Source organism: Myxocyprinus asiaticus, chromosome 10 (assembly GCF_019703515.2).
Source record: "Myxocyprinus asiaticus isolate MX2 ecotype Aquarium Trade chromosome 10, UBuf_Myxa_2, whole genome shotgun sequence".
Lineage (NCBI taxonomy): Eukaryota > Metazoa > Chordata > Actinopteri > Cypriniformes > Catostomidae > Myxocyprinus > Myxocyprinus asiaticus.
The window spans coordinates 29,059,096-29,076,951 of NC_059353.1; the positions used below are offsets into that span (position 1 = coordinate 29,059,096).

At 37.7% G+C, this 17,856-nt stretch overlaps 1 protein-coding gene across 5 annotated transcripts in view; it reads right to left on the reverse strand.

Annotated features, from left to right (window-relative positions):
• The window catches only part of LOC127447117 (band 4.1-like protein 5), an 88,988-nt gene that overhangs the window by 22,050 nt on the left and 49,082 nt on the right, over positions 1-17,856 (reverse strand). For all 5 annotated transcript variants that reach the window (XM_051708712.1, XM_051708713.1, XM_051708711.1 and 2 more), the window contains exons 13-16: positions 15,956-16,062; positions 11,093-11,111; positions 9,466-9,505; positions 8,594-8,718 (exon numbers count right to left, since the gene is read on the reverse strand). In XM_051708712.1, coding sequence (XP_051564672.1) covers positions 8,594-8,718; positions 9,466-9,505; positions 11,093-11,111; positions 15,956-16,062 — 291 coding nt within the window. The remainder of the gene's footprint in view (positions 1-8,593; positions 8,719-9,465; positions 9,506-11,092; positions 11,112-15,955; positions 16,063-17,856) is intronic.

A 17,856-nucleotide genomic window follows, 5' to 3' on the forward strand; every position in this document is an offset into this window, starting at 1 on the left:
AGCGATGGGATTGGGGAAGGGAATGAAGCCTGGATGGGTTGGTGGAGGGGGTGTTAGCATGAGAGGACAGGAATGCTATAGACAAAAAGAGGGCAGATCACGAGAGAAAAGTAGCAGTAAAAACTGAAGATACTGAGGAACGGGTATAAGGTGGCAAATGTTTAGAGGAGGACACCACCTCAGTTTATAGATGACCATTATGAATGCACTACTGTATAGATGATAAATTCTCTGGTTATGATTGTCACTGAATATAACTTGAAGTGCTTTCCCTATTTCAGTGTATTCTTGTTGTACTCAGGAGCATGCAGCTGATCTCTCTCAGTCAACTGAGAGAATGGACAGAGCAAGTCAAAAATGTAGTCGCTATTGTAGACTGTTGAGAATTTTTTTGGCGTCTATCAGACTAATTACTGACTGCTTGCTGTAGCTGAGAAGACATGTAGTAAAACTGTTTTGCTGTAATACATAATCCAATTAAGGAAACATAATGGCATAATTTAATTTATTCAGTGAAAACATTACTTGTATTACACATAATATATGGCTAAATAATACTGGCATATGTTAATGTATGTTGCATTTGGCTTATTTACTGGGACTTAAAGACATTAGCCTATATTACGGCGTAACTTTATTACTATAAAGCTGTTTACTTTGGGTTTCAAGACTATCAAAAAATACTGTGAAAACATTATACAAATAAAAAGGACATGGCAAAAAAATAGTACTGTTAAATGTCCCTTCAGTACATGGCAGTGAATGTTAAAACTAAAAAAAGGTATGCATATTCAGTTCCTATGCACACGCTAGTACTCCACTACATAATACACAGTCTTTTGCCACCATTTCACACACTAGCTAATCTCCCAACAATAGGGAAGTGTAGATATTCAGAGTTTAATGAATATCCCTGTGGATCTTCAACCACTACAAAAAATGCAATTAAATGTGAGCCTGGAAAAGTGCTTCAGAACCACCATGTACGCTAACTGAGCACTTTATTAGGTACTCCTGTACACCTAATTATTAATGCGATTATCTAATCAGCCAATCGTGTGGCAGCACTATAATGCATAATATCAAACAGATATGGTTCAGGAGTTTCAGTTAATGTTCACAGCCATCAGAATGGGGAAAAATTTGATCCCAGTGATTTTGACCGTGGCATGATTGTTGGTGCCAGACGGGCTGGTTTGAGTATTTCTGTAACTGCTGATCTCCTGGGATTTTCACACACAACAGTCTCTAGAATTTACTCAGAATGGTGCCAAAAAACATCCAGTGAGTGGCAGTTCTGTGGACGGAAATGCCTTGTTGATGAGAGAGGTCAATGGAGAATGGCCAGAGTGGTTTGAGTTGACAGAAAGGCTATGGTAACTCAGATAACCACTCTGTACAATTGTAGTGAGCAGAATAGCATCTCAGAATGCAAAACACATTGAACCTTACGGCAGATGGGCAATAACAGCAGAAGACCACATTGGGCACTTTATTAGGACCATAGTGTTCCTTGTAGGAGCCAAATGTAATTTCAAACCACTAGATGGTGGTGTGCACCAGTGGTGCAGGTGTGGTCACCTGTTAATATCACATGATATTTAAACTTCCTGTGGGTTGTATTAGGAAGGGACAGGTGGCGGGAACATATGGTTCTTACCATAGATCCACATACCTTTAAACTCTGAAAGATATATATTCCATTAAATGGACAACAAAGCAGTTGAAATGGATATCACTGTGTGGACATTGTTTATTCCAAACTATGAGTAAAGAACATCTTATCACCTTGCCCTGGCTTATAGGAAAGCCATTACATTCCTAATAAAGTACTCAGTAAATGTATATCAAGCTATTATGTAATTTGGCAACAAGCCATTAATGGGGCTTTTCCACTGCACGGTACGGCTCGACTCTGCTCGCTTTTTGGGGGTTTTCCACTGTGGATAGTACCTGGTAGTTTTTTTAGTACCACCTTGGTCGAGGTTCCAAGCGAGCCAAGCCGATACCTGCAGATCACTGATTGGTCAGAGAGAATAGTCACTACCAGCGTCACTGGATTTGCGACATGCAACATCAACCCGCTAGTTTTAAAGTTAGCAACAGCGATAGCAGTATCATTTGTTCACGTGACTTTAGAATTGTGAAAAGAAATGGCTGTGCACAAAACCACGCTGTGGTCAGTAAACAAGGTGCAGACGTTCCTCTTGTTAGTAGCCGAGGACAGGATCCAACGAGAGCTGGATGGGGTGACGCAAAATGAAAAAGTCTTTCAGGAGGTGTCTCAGCAGCTGTTAGCCACACACGGCTACCACCAGACCTACAAACAGTGTAGGGAAAAGTTAAAAAAACTTTAAGTGACTACAAAACCATCAAGGACCACAACAGCCGGAGTGGTTCATACAGAAGAAAGTGGAAGTGGTTTGACCAAATGGACGCTATCTATGGCAATAGACCGGCGAGCAATGGGAGGGAGAGTGCCCTGGACTCGGCCACAGCGTTGTTGGAGTCCATGATGGAGGATGGTATGTTTTGTTACATTAACTCTATATTCTGCTTGAAAGCTTCACTTTAGTTGACCAGCTACTGGAAAGCTTCTAAAACAATCAGGCCAATTTAACTGTTACATTTGTGTAAAATCACCATGCAACAACTGCTTTATGCAGCACAATGAGCTAGTAGCTAACAGCTAGCGGTCGTGCTATTGTTTATGGTCAGAAATGCTCTTGAGTTGTTGTTGCTAATTTGTTTTGTGTCGCAGTAATTCATGCAATACAAGCAAATTGTACAAACTTTGTTTCAGTTTCAGATGTGTCTGTGTCGCGTTTAAGATGATGTCACGGCAGTAGAGGCAGTGCGACTATGATGATCAGCCTATAATCCCACCCACGTTGAGGCTGCACTAAACTGCAGTGGAAAAGCAAGCTCAGAAAAGTAAAGTGAGCAGAGACGAGTCAAACTGTAACGTGCAGTGGAAAAGTGCCATTAGTTCCTAAATGTTTCATATTAGGATTAAATGGGTCTCTGCTGCAGTAGTTGCATCTTTGCATCCGTGTTCTCATTTATGTGAAGGTGAGGTGAAAAGCACTGAACTGAAATGCCCTGCTAGCTAATCATCTCAAAACACAGATTGTAAATTCATAATGGTCACTCGTTCTCAGGACAAAGATGCAATATCAGATTTCATGCAGCTCATGATTCATGCTTTCATCATTCATTATGTGTTGAGAAGCTGAATTAATATTGCTGCATATTCCATGAAATAGAAAAACGTGTCAACAAATTATTTAGTGGGAAAGCAAGGTCGGGGGTCGGGGGTACATGAGAACAGAGGGCAGCGATAAAAACAGTCTGATGACAAACTACAAACAACTGACTTCAAAGAATAAAACATGCTTGAGTTAACAAAATCAGTATTTTTAGCCTATTAACTAGGTAAGGGAAAAGGGGGCTGTGTTTGTGAGGAGCATTTATAAGAATGACTATGTGCATCAACTCATAAGAAGAACAGAAGGGAGAAATGATCAGCAGAAAGGTGAAGAAAATTCTTTCAGCCATTATACCTTCAGAATATTTCCAGATTTTGCAGTAGCAGGTTAGAAAGAAGGGGCTTAAAGGGTACTTTATAATAACCACTAAGATAAAATGAAATTTTACTCAATATCAAAGACGTGCAATAATCCTACCTTTATTTTGGATAAGGTTTTAGGTCAAAAGGCCTTCTTTTTGTTTTGTTTTTTTACAGTCATTTTTGAATCAGTTTCTATAAAAATGTATGAAACATTTTTATTATATTTTTGCCTATATCACCCACCGATAGTTTTATTTGAAATTAGTGTTGCACCTAAATGAAAATTCAGGAGACATTGGGCTGGAAAACGAAACCTGAAAATGATTTTTGTAATAATTGAACACATTTTAAATGTTATTTTTAGGGATACACCGAAACCACTTTTTTCCACTTTTTAGACGAGAGGAATTACATAAAAAATGTGTAGACTATTAAGGAAACCTTTTTTGTTAACTACTCCACTGCTAATTTTGCTGCTGCTTTATCCAGTAATTCCAGTGAAAATCTTCAGTGAACATGAAGCCAGTTCAATTGGCACATTTATTTATTAATAAATAAAAAAATTCACATTTTATGTGGACCTGGAATGTGGAATAGATTCTTTAGTGGATCTCTTATGTGTTCATTTTAGTTGTGATATGATTTGTGTGTTCATTTTAGCTGTGATATCACATTACTCAACAATTGAAATATTATTGTACTTTGAGATATTTTATTATTGTTAATAAATCTCAGTCATAAATTCTTGACTTTATTTTGGTGGAACACTCCAGGAAGCAGCGCATCATCATGAGTCCATCATGAGCCCTGCACGTGCTATTAGTGTGCGTGTCACCAACAGAGCACTGAAGTGTGATGCGCATGCAAACTATATATTTACTTATTAAACATATCCTTTGCGATTTACAAATCTTTTGTATGACTTCAAGAGACTTTGAATATAATGCACAAATCATATGGACTACTTTAATGGTGCTTTTATGCTTCTTTCATGTCATATTGGAGCTTGACAGTGATAATCATGACACTAGGGCTGTCATCCGGGCTTAGAAACTAAATTTGAATTTTAACTTTAAAAATTACTAAAATTCAAATTAAATTCAAACAGCATGTGTGTGTTTTTTTTCAAAGATAATTTTAAACTAAAGTGCATAAAATAAAAAATGAATTAATAAAAAGATTTAGCATCCATCTACACATGGACATATGCTAGACAAGCGTGTCTTTGACTGTTTCGCCCGCGTTTTATAGTTTATTCAGCGTCTCGTGTATGAGCACTGTGTTTTTTAGATGCTGTCAAATGAAAAAGAACTTCTTTAAAATGCATCTCGAGACACCAGCCATCCTTTAAACAGTATTCTGCATCTAGCCTTTTTTAGCACAAGTATGCCAAAGGTCGGAAATCATCATCAGTGCTTGGCAAAATTTGAATTTACAGTTTTAGAATTCGAATGTGCATTTTTATCTTAAATTTGACAATTATTAGAATTTTGAATTTTAATTTGACAGCCTTACATGACATACAATAACACAATATCGGAGCACTGAAAAAGATCTTTAATAATGCATGAATGACCAAGAGAGCGATCACTTCACTTTTGTGGATGTGGACTTTAATGTTGTTTAATGCTTTTTCTCCATGTGAGTGTTTGTTATTGGATTTTAAATGAATGGGTTCTCTTCACATTTTCAGCCAAGTTTTTTGGTATTTTCTCTATTTCAAAAAAAAAAAAAAAAAAAAAGCATTTTATGCCATTTTTGGCTGAAAATAGCATTTTATGCCATTTAAGTTGAACATTTTCAGTGGCCAAAATTTTGGTGAATCCCGACTTTAATAATTATTTTAAATAACAATTGTGATGACAAAAAGCATCCTGTGGGTGTGGTGGCATCAAGATTTAAAGAGGTGCAATTTTTCAGCTGCTCTACTTAAATTACAATCACAAGTGACTCCTTGAACCCCACATGCGGACAGTGTGGACGGTTGACATTTGACAAGCAGATAAGATTGACTTGAACTGAGATTATTTGTATTAGTATTTTTTTCTGTATTACTATGTGCGCATAACTAATTTCACTGACCTTTAAACAGAAATGTTGTAGTATACTTATGGGCTAGTCTAAAATGTAAGAAACCCTCAGAAAACAGTGAAAACATTGTGTATATCCGACCCATTTAAAATACCAAATCTATTATTCCCACAACATAATGCTTTACTATATGCGGCTGAAAAAGGGCATTTATTTGTAATGTTCTTGCCTTGCATTATGATCTTTGTACATTAAACATAAAACATGACATGTTTTCACTGAATCAACGGAAGCCAATACAGGCATATTTATTGAAATGTTTCAATAAGAACAAAGCCTAATTGTTCTAAACGGAATTCTCCAAGTATAAGATATAACCTATTGTAACAGTCAGCACACATTTGGAAGTAATGATCAGGTAAGCCTAATCCGCGGGAAAAAAGCTTGAAAAGTTGCATGTATTTCGTGACATGCATTAGCCTATGATCAACAAAATACAACAGCTGTTGGGTTAAGAAATTTGGCCAACAACAGTTATGATGTAAAAAACAATAGCTAGAATGGAGAAAAAAAATAAAAAATAAAATAAATAGGTCTCCTTAAACATGACATCCACTCACAGAATTAAAAGATAGTTTAACCATTTTAGCATGCTGCGAGTGTAAGAGGGAAGCAGCATGCAAGGACAAAAAGTAAACTTTGTAACCATTCGCTTCAGATTCATCTGATTTTAATAACTATAATTTATTATTTTGAAAAAGTAACATTAACCTGACAGTAATTTGAGCGTAGCCTTTGTAAAAAATAAATATGAAGCAATGTGTAAATGTATAAATAACATTTTGAAAAATGTTTTGGGGAAAAATATTTAACTGACTTGTAATTCCATTGATGACTAGCAGCAGCAATACCATTTATTTGACTAGTAGATTTGTCTCGTACATCCCTAATTAGTACTAGGTTTGAGAAGGGAGGAAGGGAGGGAGAAGCATAACAGACTATAGTGTGTTCCAGCTTGCTAGAGGATCCCCTTGTTACACCGTACCATTCTGCTGACCCAGCTTAGATCACAGGTCTACATTCTACCCCACTGATTGGGTTGGTTTGGACTAGAATCAAGAAACAGTGATTTGCCCAGCCAGAGGAAGGTTAACTGATCCAAAGTCAATCATGAGACCAGAAATGCACTGATTGGTTGAAGCGCATCTATAAAAAAAATGAAAACAGGAGTGTACTTACCTTGCCTTATGAAAAGGCCACTGGGTTTCAGAACATCAGACTAGAACAAAGTTAAAAAACAAGACTGAAACATTAAAGAACGAGGATCAAACTTTCATAAGACAGGAAAACAAACAGTGCTGTGAAAATGTATTTGCTCCCATCCTGATTTCTTCTGTTTTTGTGTATATCTCATACTAAATTGTTTCAAAAAAATGATAACATTATTCATTGAAGCAAAAAAGATATCCAACACCTATATATAGCCCATGTGAAAAACTATTAAACTTAATAGCTGGTTGTGCCACCTTTAACAGCAACAACTGCAACCAAACACTTCCGATAACAGGAGATCATTCTTTCACAACGCTGTGGTGGAGTTTTGGCCCACTCTTCTTTGCAGAACTGTTTTAGTTCAGCCACATTGGAGGGCTTCAGAGCATGAACTGCCCGTTTAAGGTCCTGTCACAGCATCTCAATCGGGTTCAAGTCAGGACTTTGACTAGGCCACTCCAAAACTTTAATTTAGCTTCTTTTGAGACATTCAGAGGTGGACTTACTCCTATGCTTTGGATCATTGACTTGCTGCATAATCCAGTTGCATTTGAGCTTCAACGCACGGACTGATGACTGGACGTTCTCCTTTAGGATTTTCTGGTAGAGAGCAGAATTCATGTTTCCCTCAATTATTGCAAGTCGACCTGCCCTGAAGCAGCAAAGCATCATCAAATCAGCACACTACCACTACCATGTTTGACCGTAGGTATGATGTTCTTTTTGTGGAATTCTGTGTTTGATTTACACCAGATGCAACTCCAAACAGTTCCACTTTTGACTCATCAGTCCACAGAACATTCTCCCAAAAGGTTTGAGGATCATCAAGGTGTGTTCTGGCAAAATTCAGATGAGCCTTAATATTCTTCTGGGTTAGCAGTGGTTTTTGCCTTGCCACTCTTCCATGGATGCCATTTTTGGCCAGTGTCTTTCTGATAGTGGAGTCATGAACAGTGACTTTTATTGATGCAATAGAGGCCTGCAGTTCCTTGGATGTTGTCCTTGGCTTTTTTGTGACTTCCTGGATGAGTTGTCGCTGTGCTGTTGATATTGGATAACTTTTTTCTTCAATATATAACATTATCATTTAAAAACTGTATTTTGTGTTTACTCAGATTGCCTTTGTTATATGTTAGATTTTGTTTGAATTTTTTAAACAATTTAGTATGAGATATACACAAAAACAGAAGAAATCAGGATGCACAAATAACTCTTTCACAGCATTGTATCCAACAAGCACACTTCCTCTCTTAAACGTACACACACAAAATAATCCCACAGTCCAATTTTATTTATTTTCAACATTTCAGCAAGTTTAAGGCAAAACTCTGCATAGCACAGTAACCCAAAAACAGCCTCAGAAGATGGAGCAAGACAGAAAGAGAAAGTAGAATAGAGAGAGAAGCAGGCAATTGCTCTTTCAAGTCAAGAGAGAGTTTGTAGTTGTCAACTCAGCAGGCATTTTCTCCTGTACTGTAGCAACCATCCATTCAACGTCAATGTTAAACAGCATAAGGTACCTACAGAACCAGTCACCAGCACATACCACATCCTCACACCAGCTCACCAACAGACCAGCACCAAAAGCACATCATACATATAAGTGTTGCACTCTGCCCAAGTGCTGCTAACTGGCTGTGCGGTTGCTCTGGAGTAACAGCAGGTCATCAGATTAACCAGCTTAGAGGTTTTATTGCATTCAAATTGTGAGCAGCTCACCTCCTCTTGTCTGACTGGCTGCCACCAGGGCTCCTGGGGAGAGTTTCGATTTCCATGGGGCCTGGGGCAGAGGGTGGGCTGCTTACCACGGGCATACCGGACCAGGGAGATCGTATGTGGGTAGGCTGAGGAAAAATTTGAGTGGACTGGGTTTGGGTATGCAAACCGACTCATTAAGATGAACAAAATTCATTGCCATGTTTAAATGGGCAATCTTGTAAAAACTGTCAAGAAATGCCCCCATTATATTTTACCCCAAAATCGAAAGGAATATGAAAATATATCTGGCAAAAAAAAAAAAAAAAATGTACAAAATTTCAACTATTTTAAGACCATTAATATTTTTGCATTGTGATCTTTTCATGACTTGACAACACTTCCCTCACTTGCCCAACTCTAAGAATCGAAAAAATCTCACCGTAATATGAAAAGATGATGTATATCAATTGTAAAGCACTTTTCAAGAATACAGTCGTAACTGTACATCACTGTAGAATTTCAAATTTTATTAGTAATTTAATTTATGCAGATTTTTATTAGAAAAACAAATCACTGTGTCCAGACAGGATTTTATTACTATAATAATTGCTTCACAAAAACTGCTTATAGGTCATAAAAATAACATCGAAAAATGCAAAAAATCTTAATGGTCCAACAAATAGAACTAACAGAATGGAAATATTAGGGGAAAAATTTTTTTTATTTTTTTTTATTTTAATTTGTGTTAAATATGAAACGGACATTTCTTCATGAGATTCAACCAAATAACTAACAAAAAGGTTATAACTGTAACACCATAATTTGGCAAACTTCAATGTAAAACAACATGGTATTCTAAATCTTCCTATAATGTAACTGTAGGGAGTTAGTACCTTCATTTCTGTGCTTGGGTTTACTCCATTATTGTGGCTGCTGTGGAAAGATTAGAGAGAATAAGTTTGATATAGAGTGATATATCTCAGGGTTATGAGCTACTGCTGACAGACAATGCAGCACAATGATGGTCCTTTAGTATAAGTAATCAGAAAATAGGATCTCAATCAACATCCTTCAGTATCAGGGTGACCCCATTACATTATTGCCCTTTGTCCCAATGATGTTGTTTTAAGCAGGATCAAATGTTTTAAAATACGAGTCAAACAGTAACATTTGTGAATCATTCTGAATTACTGCATTAGGTCACAGAATAAGTTCTGAAAATACCCTGTAAATCAGTACAAGTGCCAACACATCATATGCAGGTTCCTGATGTTTATGTTTTAACACTAGCTGAATCACAGTCAAAACATGAGCACTTGTGACTCTGGTATGTAAAGACTATGGGTGTGTCTCAATCAGCTCCCTAGCTTCCTATGTCATGAACCAGTAAATTGTGAACACGAATATGGGCACAGGCAAGGATGTTTACCACTAAACATTGGGACACTTATGACCCAATCATCTGCAACACGATAACGAGCTTGCGCATTCAAGCGCAGCTGTTATTAATCAGCACCATTGCTGTATAAATGATGCTATTGTTTATTTTCGTTGAAGATATTCAAACGTACAGTGTTATTATGAAAGATAAATGACTTTAAATAAAGAAATAAAAAAAATAAAGGAGTGTATTTTAAATCTACTTTTAACCACTCTAATATTTAAAAGATTGTTTCCCTTTCAATGTAATTATGGATGAAATACAAACAACATCTCTTTTAAAGAGAAAATAGGGCTTTGACATCATATTTACACTTGTGCTCATCTTTTAACTACTTGAGAGACTTTAGAAGACATGACGATGTTTCCGGTAAGGGATCATGGTGAGCAACAATGCTCCCTGTTTTTTACGGTGCATTCTGGGCTTTTTAGGGAGTGAACGTTTCAGTGCATTGGAATGGTTTTGTGATTGAGACGCCCCTAAAAATGCCCGACTCCCTGATCAGTGTCCTGAAAACTGAACAAGGGAGCAGATTGAGTTGCACCCTAAAGCAACGTAAACACTCAGCCGTGTTAACAGCTTGCCCTTACACTGACAGTGTAGTGATGGATTTTGCCCCTGGAAAAAAAATTAAGTATAGAACTGCCTAATTTCTAATATTTCATCCAACAATAAATCTTACTTAAAAATAAGACAAAACACACTAATCATGGTTTGCTAACATCTCTGATAAAACAATGACTTAAGGATCATTTACACACAAACAAAATTAATTCAGAACAATATTGTCTTATTGACCATTAAAGAAAAGGTAAAGGTACTGTAAAGGAAAACAGGGAAAACAAAAATCTCAAAAAGGCTCTGGCCATTCAATCATTCAAACTGTCACTATATGGATAATCATCCTTTTCTTCAAAGTGAACATTGAGTCTGAAAAAGTACTTTATACTTTGAACAATATATTTGTGTGCTTGCAGTTACACAATTAAATGACGTTGAGACTGGATGTCACCTCACTGTTATACGTGAAGAGAGCCATAAGAATTACAATGCACAATGCAAGAATGTGAAATACTTACTCCGTGAATCTGTTATGACCTGTGGTAAACAAAAACGAAAGTATGTTCACTTCATTAGGCATCATCACATAATGCTGAAGTCATAACAGAATGACACAATAGTATTAGCTACTTTGAAACTGCTACTCATTATTTATAGTAGGTAAACAACAGCCAAGCTATTTGAAGTAGTTGCTAACAAACAGTAACTGCAATCACTGAGCATTTTTATGAACACCTGTACACCTACTTATTCTACTTATCTAATCAGCCAATCGTGTGGCAGCAATGCAATGCATAAAATCTTTCAGATACGGGTCAGGACCTTCGGTTAATGTTCAACCATCAGAATGGGGAGAAAATGTGGTCTCAGCGATTTCGACCGTGGCATGATTGTTGATGCCAGAAAGGCTGGTTTGAGTATTTCTGTAACTGCTCCTCTCCTGGGATTTTCACGCATAAGTCTCTAAAGTGTAAAGATAATGGTGCAAAAAACAAAAAACATCCAGCGAGGGGCAGTTCTTTGGGTGAAAATGGCTTGTTAATGACAGAGGTCAGAGGAAAATGGCCAGACTGCTCCAAGCTGACAGGAAGGTGACAGTAAACCAAATAACCTCGAACATTGAGGTGGATGGGCTACAGCAGCAGAGGACCCCTCCGGGTACCACTACTGTCAGCTTAATACAGGCTCACCAAAACTGGACAGCAGACAATTGGAAAAACAACACCTGGTCTAACAAATCTGGATTTCTGCTGAGGTACACAAATGGTAGGCCCACTGCAGCCTCAGTTTTCTGTTCTTGGCTGACATAAGTGGAACGTGGTCTTCTGCTGTTGCATTCTATCCGCCTCAAGGTTCGACATGTTGTGCATTCTGAGATGCTATTCTGCTCACTACAATTGTACAGAGGGGTTATCCGAGTTACCGTAGCCTTTCTGTCAGCTCAAACCAGTCATTCTCCGTTGACCTCTCTCATCAACAAGTTGTTTTCGTCCACAGAACTGCCGCTTCACTGGAAGTTTTTTGTTTTTCACACCATTCTCTATACACTCTAGAGACTGTCATGCTTGAAAATCCCAGGAGATCAGCAGTTACAAAAATACTCAAACCAGCCCATTTGGCACCAACTATCATGCCATGGTCTAACAAGCACCTGATCCATATCTGACCCATATGTTAATATATATTCCATTCCATATATATATATATATTATATATATATATATATAAATAAAACACACACACACACACAGTGCCTTGCAAAAGTATTCAGACCCCTGACCAACTATCTCATATTACTGAATTACAAATGGTGCAACGAAATTTCATTCAGTTTGATATTTTTTTTAAAACACAAACTCAAAATCAATTATTGTTAGGTGACATTGATTTTATGTTGGGATATATATATATATATAAGAAATATCTTGCTTGCATAAGTATTCAACCCCTGTGCTGTGGAAGCTGCCAGGTTACACCAATGAAAGAAATTGCCCTAACAAGGACACAATTACTTTACCATTGGCATCCACCTGTGTATCATTAAAGTTGCAATCACATTTTCTGGATAAAAAACCCATTGTTGAAGGATCATTGGTCAGGCTGTGAATCTGAAGGAAAATGAAGACCAAAAAGCATTCCACAGAAGTTAGAGATAAAGTAATAAAATTGCAAAGATTAGGGAAATGTTACAAAATAATATCCAAATGTTTGGATATCCCAGTGAGCACAGTTGGATCAATAATCAGGAAGTGGAAGCTGCACCACACCACCCAAGCACTGCCAAGAAAAGGCCGTCCCTCAAAACTCAGCACTCTAACAAAATGGAGACTTGTGAGAGAAGCCACAGAGAGGCCAACAATAACTTTGAAGGAGCTACAGAGTTCAGTGGCTGGGAGTGGAGTAATGGTGCACCAGTCAACCATATCAAGAGCACTGCATAACACTGGCCTATATGGGAGGGTGGCAAGAAAGAAGCCATTACTCAAAAAGTACCATCTGAAAACACGTCTGGAGTTTACCAGAAAGCATGTGAGTGACCCAGCTGTGATGTGGGAGAAAGCTTTGTGCTCAGATAAGACCAAGATCTCAAAGTGCTATGTGTGGTGCAATTCTAACACTTCCATCCCTACAGTGAAGTATGGTGGTGGCAGCATCATGCTGTGGGGATGCTTCTCATCAGCAGGGACTGGGCATCTTGTTAGAATTGAAGGAAGAATGGATGGAGAAAATTATAGGGAAATACTGCAAGAGAACCTGCTTTAGTCTGCTAAAAAACTGAAGCTTGGGAGGAAATTCACCATTCAGCATGACAATGATCCCAAGCACAAGGCCAAAGCAACATTGGAGTGGCTCAAGAACAAAAAGATACATGTCCTACAGTGGCCCAGTCAAAGTCCTGATCTCAATCCTATTGAGAATCTGTGGCACTATTTGAAAATTGCAGTCCACAAGTGTCAACCAACCAACCTGAACAATCTGGAGCAAATCTGCCGAGAAGAATTGGTCAAAATCACTTTGTCACTGTGTGCAAAGCTGGAACATATGTACCCAAAAAACCTACAGCAGTTATTGCAGCAAAAGGTGGCTCGACAAATTATTAAAGTGTGGGGGTTGAATACTTGTGCAAGCAAGATATTTCAGTTTTTTATTTTTCATAAAAATATTTCCCAATAAAAAAACAATAATTGATTTTGAGTTTCAGTGTTTTAAAATAAAATATCAATCAGAATGAAATTTCAGTGTACCATTTGTAATTCGGTAATATGAGAGAATTGTTCAGGGGTCTGAATAATTTTGCAAGGCACTGTGTGTGTATATGTGTGTATATATATATATATATATATATATATATATATATATATATATATATATATATATGTATGTATATATATATATATATATATATATATATATATATATACATACATACAGGTGCATCTCAATAAATTAGAATGTCGTGGAAAAGTTCATTTATTTCAGTAATTCAACTCAAATTGTGAAACTCATGTATTAAATAAATTCAATGCACACAGACTGAAGTAGTTTAAGTCTTTGGTTCTTTTAATTGTGATGATTTTGGCTCACATTTAACAAAACCCACCAATTCACTATCTCAAAAAATTAGAATACATCATAAGACCAATAAAAAAAACATTTTTAGTGAATTGTTGGCCTTCTGGAAAGTATGTTCATTTACTGTATATGTACTCAATACTTGGTAGGGGCTCCTTTTGCTTTAATTACTGCCTCAATTCGGCGTGGCATGGAGGTGATCAGTTTGTGGCACTGCTGAGGTGGTATGGAAGCCCAGGTTTCTTTGACAGTGGCCTTCAGCTCATCTGCATTTTTTGGTCTCTTGTTTCTCATTTTCCTCTTGACAATATCCCATAGATTCTCTATGCGGTTCAGGTCTGGTGAGTTTGCTGGCCAGTCAAGCACACCAACACCATGGTCATTTAACCAACTTTTGGTGCTTTTGGCAGTGTGGGCAGGTGCCAAATCCTGCTGGAAAATGAAATCAGCATCTTTCAGCAGAAGGAAGCATGAAGTGCTCCAAAATTTCTTGGTAAACGAGTGCAGTGACTTTGGTTTTCAAAAAACACAATAGACCAACACCAGCAGATGACATTGCACCCCAAATCGTCACAGACTGTGGAAACTTAACACTGGACTTCAAGCAACTTGGGCTATGAGCTTCTCCACCCTTCCTCCAGACTCTTGGACTTTGGTTTCCAAATGAAATACAAAACTTGCTCTCATCTGAAAAGAGGACTTTGGACCACTGGGCAACAGTCCAGTTCTTCTACTCCTTAGCCCAGGTAAGACGCCTCTGACGTTGTCTGTGGTTCAGGAGTGGCTTAACAAGAGGAATACGACAACTGTAGCCAAATTCCTTGACACGTCTGTGTGTGGTGGCTCTTGATGCCTTGACCCCAGCCTCAGTCCATTCCTTGTGAAGTTCACCCAAATTCTTGAATCGATTTTGCTTGACAATCCTCATAAGGCTGCGGTTCTCTCGGTTGGTTGTGCATCTTTTTCTTCCACACTTTTTCCTTCCACTCAACTTTCTGTTAACATGCTTGGATACAGCACTCTGTGAACAGCCAGCTTCTTTGGCAATGAATGTTTGTGGCTTACCCTCCTTGTGAAGGGTGTCAGTGATTGTCTTCTGGACAACTGTCAGATCAGCAGTCTTCCCCATGATTGTGTAGCCTAGTGAACCAAACTGAGAGACCATTTTGAAGGCTCAGGAAACCTTTGCAGGTGTTTTGAGTTGATTAGCTGATTGGCATGTCACCATATTCTAATTTTTTGAGATAGTGAATTGGTGGGTTTTTGTTAAATGTGAGCCAAAATCATCACAATTAAAAGAACCAAAGACTTACACTACTTCAGTCTGTGTGCACTGAATTTATTTAATACACGAGTTTCACAATTTGAGTTGAATTACTGAAATAAATGAACTTTTCCACGACATTCTAATTTATTGAGATGCACCTGTATATACACACACACACACACACACACACTCACACACACACATACACAGTATATAAATATCTTAATTTGGGTGACAGCATCTGTTTTCACAAAATATTAATAAACCTAAACATAGCTACAAAAAACCTTACTGCACAATGTTTTCCAAGTATGCTAAGGAGTCATACGAAAAAAAAAAAAAAACTGGTTCACTGTAATGAACTGTCTGCACAAACCAATTCGCCTCAGAATACATTACATAAAAACTGCGAAATCTCGCTGTTTGTGGGGTTAAAAAAAAACTGGCTTGCCCCAGGAAAAAAAAATAGATTGGGTTTTTACAACCCAACAAAGAGCTACACTATGTGCAATGCTGACTGCTGAGCAGATATTTTTCTCACCTCTGTTCTGCATAGTCCTTCTAGAGTAACGGCGGCTTGGTCTCCTTTCAAATGAGGCAGATCGTCTGGCTTTGTTGGCCTTAGTGGTCTGATATTCTGTCTTCCCACTTACAAAAGAAAGAAAGAAATCAGCATCATTTATACAGAACGGGGCTGTATTCACAAAACATCTTAAGGCTAAAAGTAGCTCCTAACTTGCCGATTTAGGAGAAACTCTTAAAAATAATGGGAGTCAGTCCTTATTTTAGGACTCCTAAATTTTTGCTCTAAGAGTATTTCACAAAGCGTTTTAGTGTTAAAACCAGCTCCTAAATCTGTGAAAAGTTAGGGGTAGTCAAGAGGACTCGTAAGACCAAATCACAAACAATCCTAAAATGCCTGTTGCCGGCAATCCGTCTCGGAACGTAAACATTTTAGAAACATTTCACGATAATGAGCTTTTAAAAAGGTATCGCCATAATCGCGAGGATATTATGAGTGTAGTAGAGCTAGTCATGGATGCAGTCACTTCACCAACAAATAGAAACAACCCAATAACACCGGAGATCAAGGTTCCCTTTAATTGTCATTTTCATGTACAAGTTGGGCAAGAAGTAACAGCTGTTTTTGCATCCAGTATGGTTTTCTTTTACGTTTGCACAACGTCTTACCATCAGCAATGATTATTCTAGTCTGTTAATTAAAAGGCTGCTTATATGCACACCCGCTAATTGTTTATGAGATGCAGACATGTAAGAGGCTGACAATTAGCTCAACATATACTTGTTTAATTAGTGACACTTAGCCTACATTTAAAAATCTTTATTTGAATATGGCAACATGATACCTCATTCTACAATATTTCTATGATTAAATCACTGACAGAGACCCAACCCCTATCAGCCAATCACTGTGGGCATAGTTAGTAAGCTTGTTGACATCATCCATAGCAATGAGATCAACCCCGCCCTTTCTCTTAGCTTAAGATTTCTCCCCATTCCTTAGTAAAAGTTGGTCTCAGCAGCTTTGTGAATAGGTTTTAAGAGGAAACTCTTACCTAAGAACTTTTACTGCTATATAGGAGAACTCTTAGTGGTAAGATAAAATGTTTTGTGAATATGGCCCCTGATCTCTTTAAAATACTCATGATAAATCCCTGCTGACTCGATAAGTCTGAAGACATTTACTTTTATGGGAATTTTATCAGACTAGTAATTTCACTGTACAAACACATCATTGCTCAGCGGATAAGCAGACTACCCTGCATTAGCAAACAATTTTACAGAAAAATGGGACAATCAGACAAGCACAGGTGAATTCAAAGATAAGTGAACTAATTTATGTAAAAAATAGGTTAATTTAAAAGCAAAAAAAGGGACTAAAATAAGAGCAGGCAAACAAAAGGCCTGTTCAACAGGGAGCCGAACTGGACAGCGTCAAAGCACCAGGCTGGCAGCTGGAGATAAGATGCAATTCCACAGAAAAGACACAAAAGCACACACAGCTCTGGGTATACAAGGCCACATTACCATTTACATATCAACAGCAGACAATGTTGAGAAACACTATAAAGAACAGGAAATCTGGTCTTAATGCAGTGAAAAAAAAAAAACATTAAACTGCCCACTGACCATTCATGATTAGAATGGGTTTAAATACTAAATTCTAAAGAAGTGCAGGCACTACTCATTAACCAAAATGCAATACTTTATCACTGGCCTCTACTAAAGCCACAGGAGGTGGTATCAGCACACCTCTCCACAATAAGTCACACAATTCAGGATATAATTCAAGACTGTAGCACTAATGGTAAGAGTGTGGGACACGTGACATGCCAAAGTTAAATACTTAGAATTAGGGAGAACAAACCCTTAACCCCCAAGTATAAGTAATAGTGATGCAAGTTCTCTCTCGTTATGTCC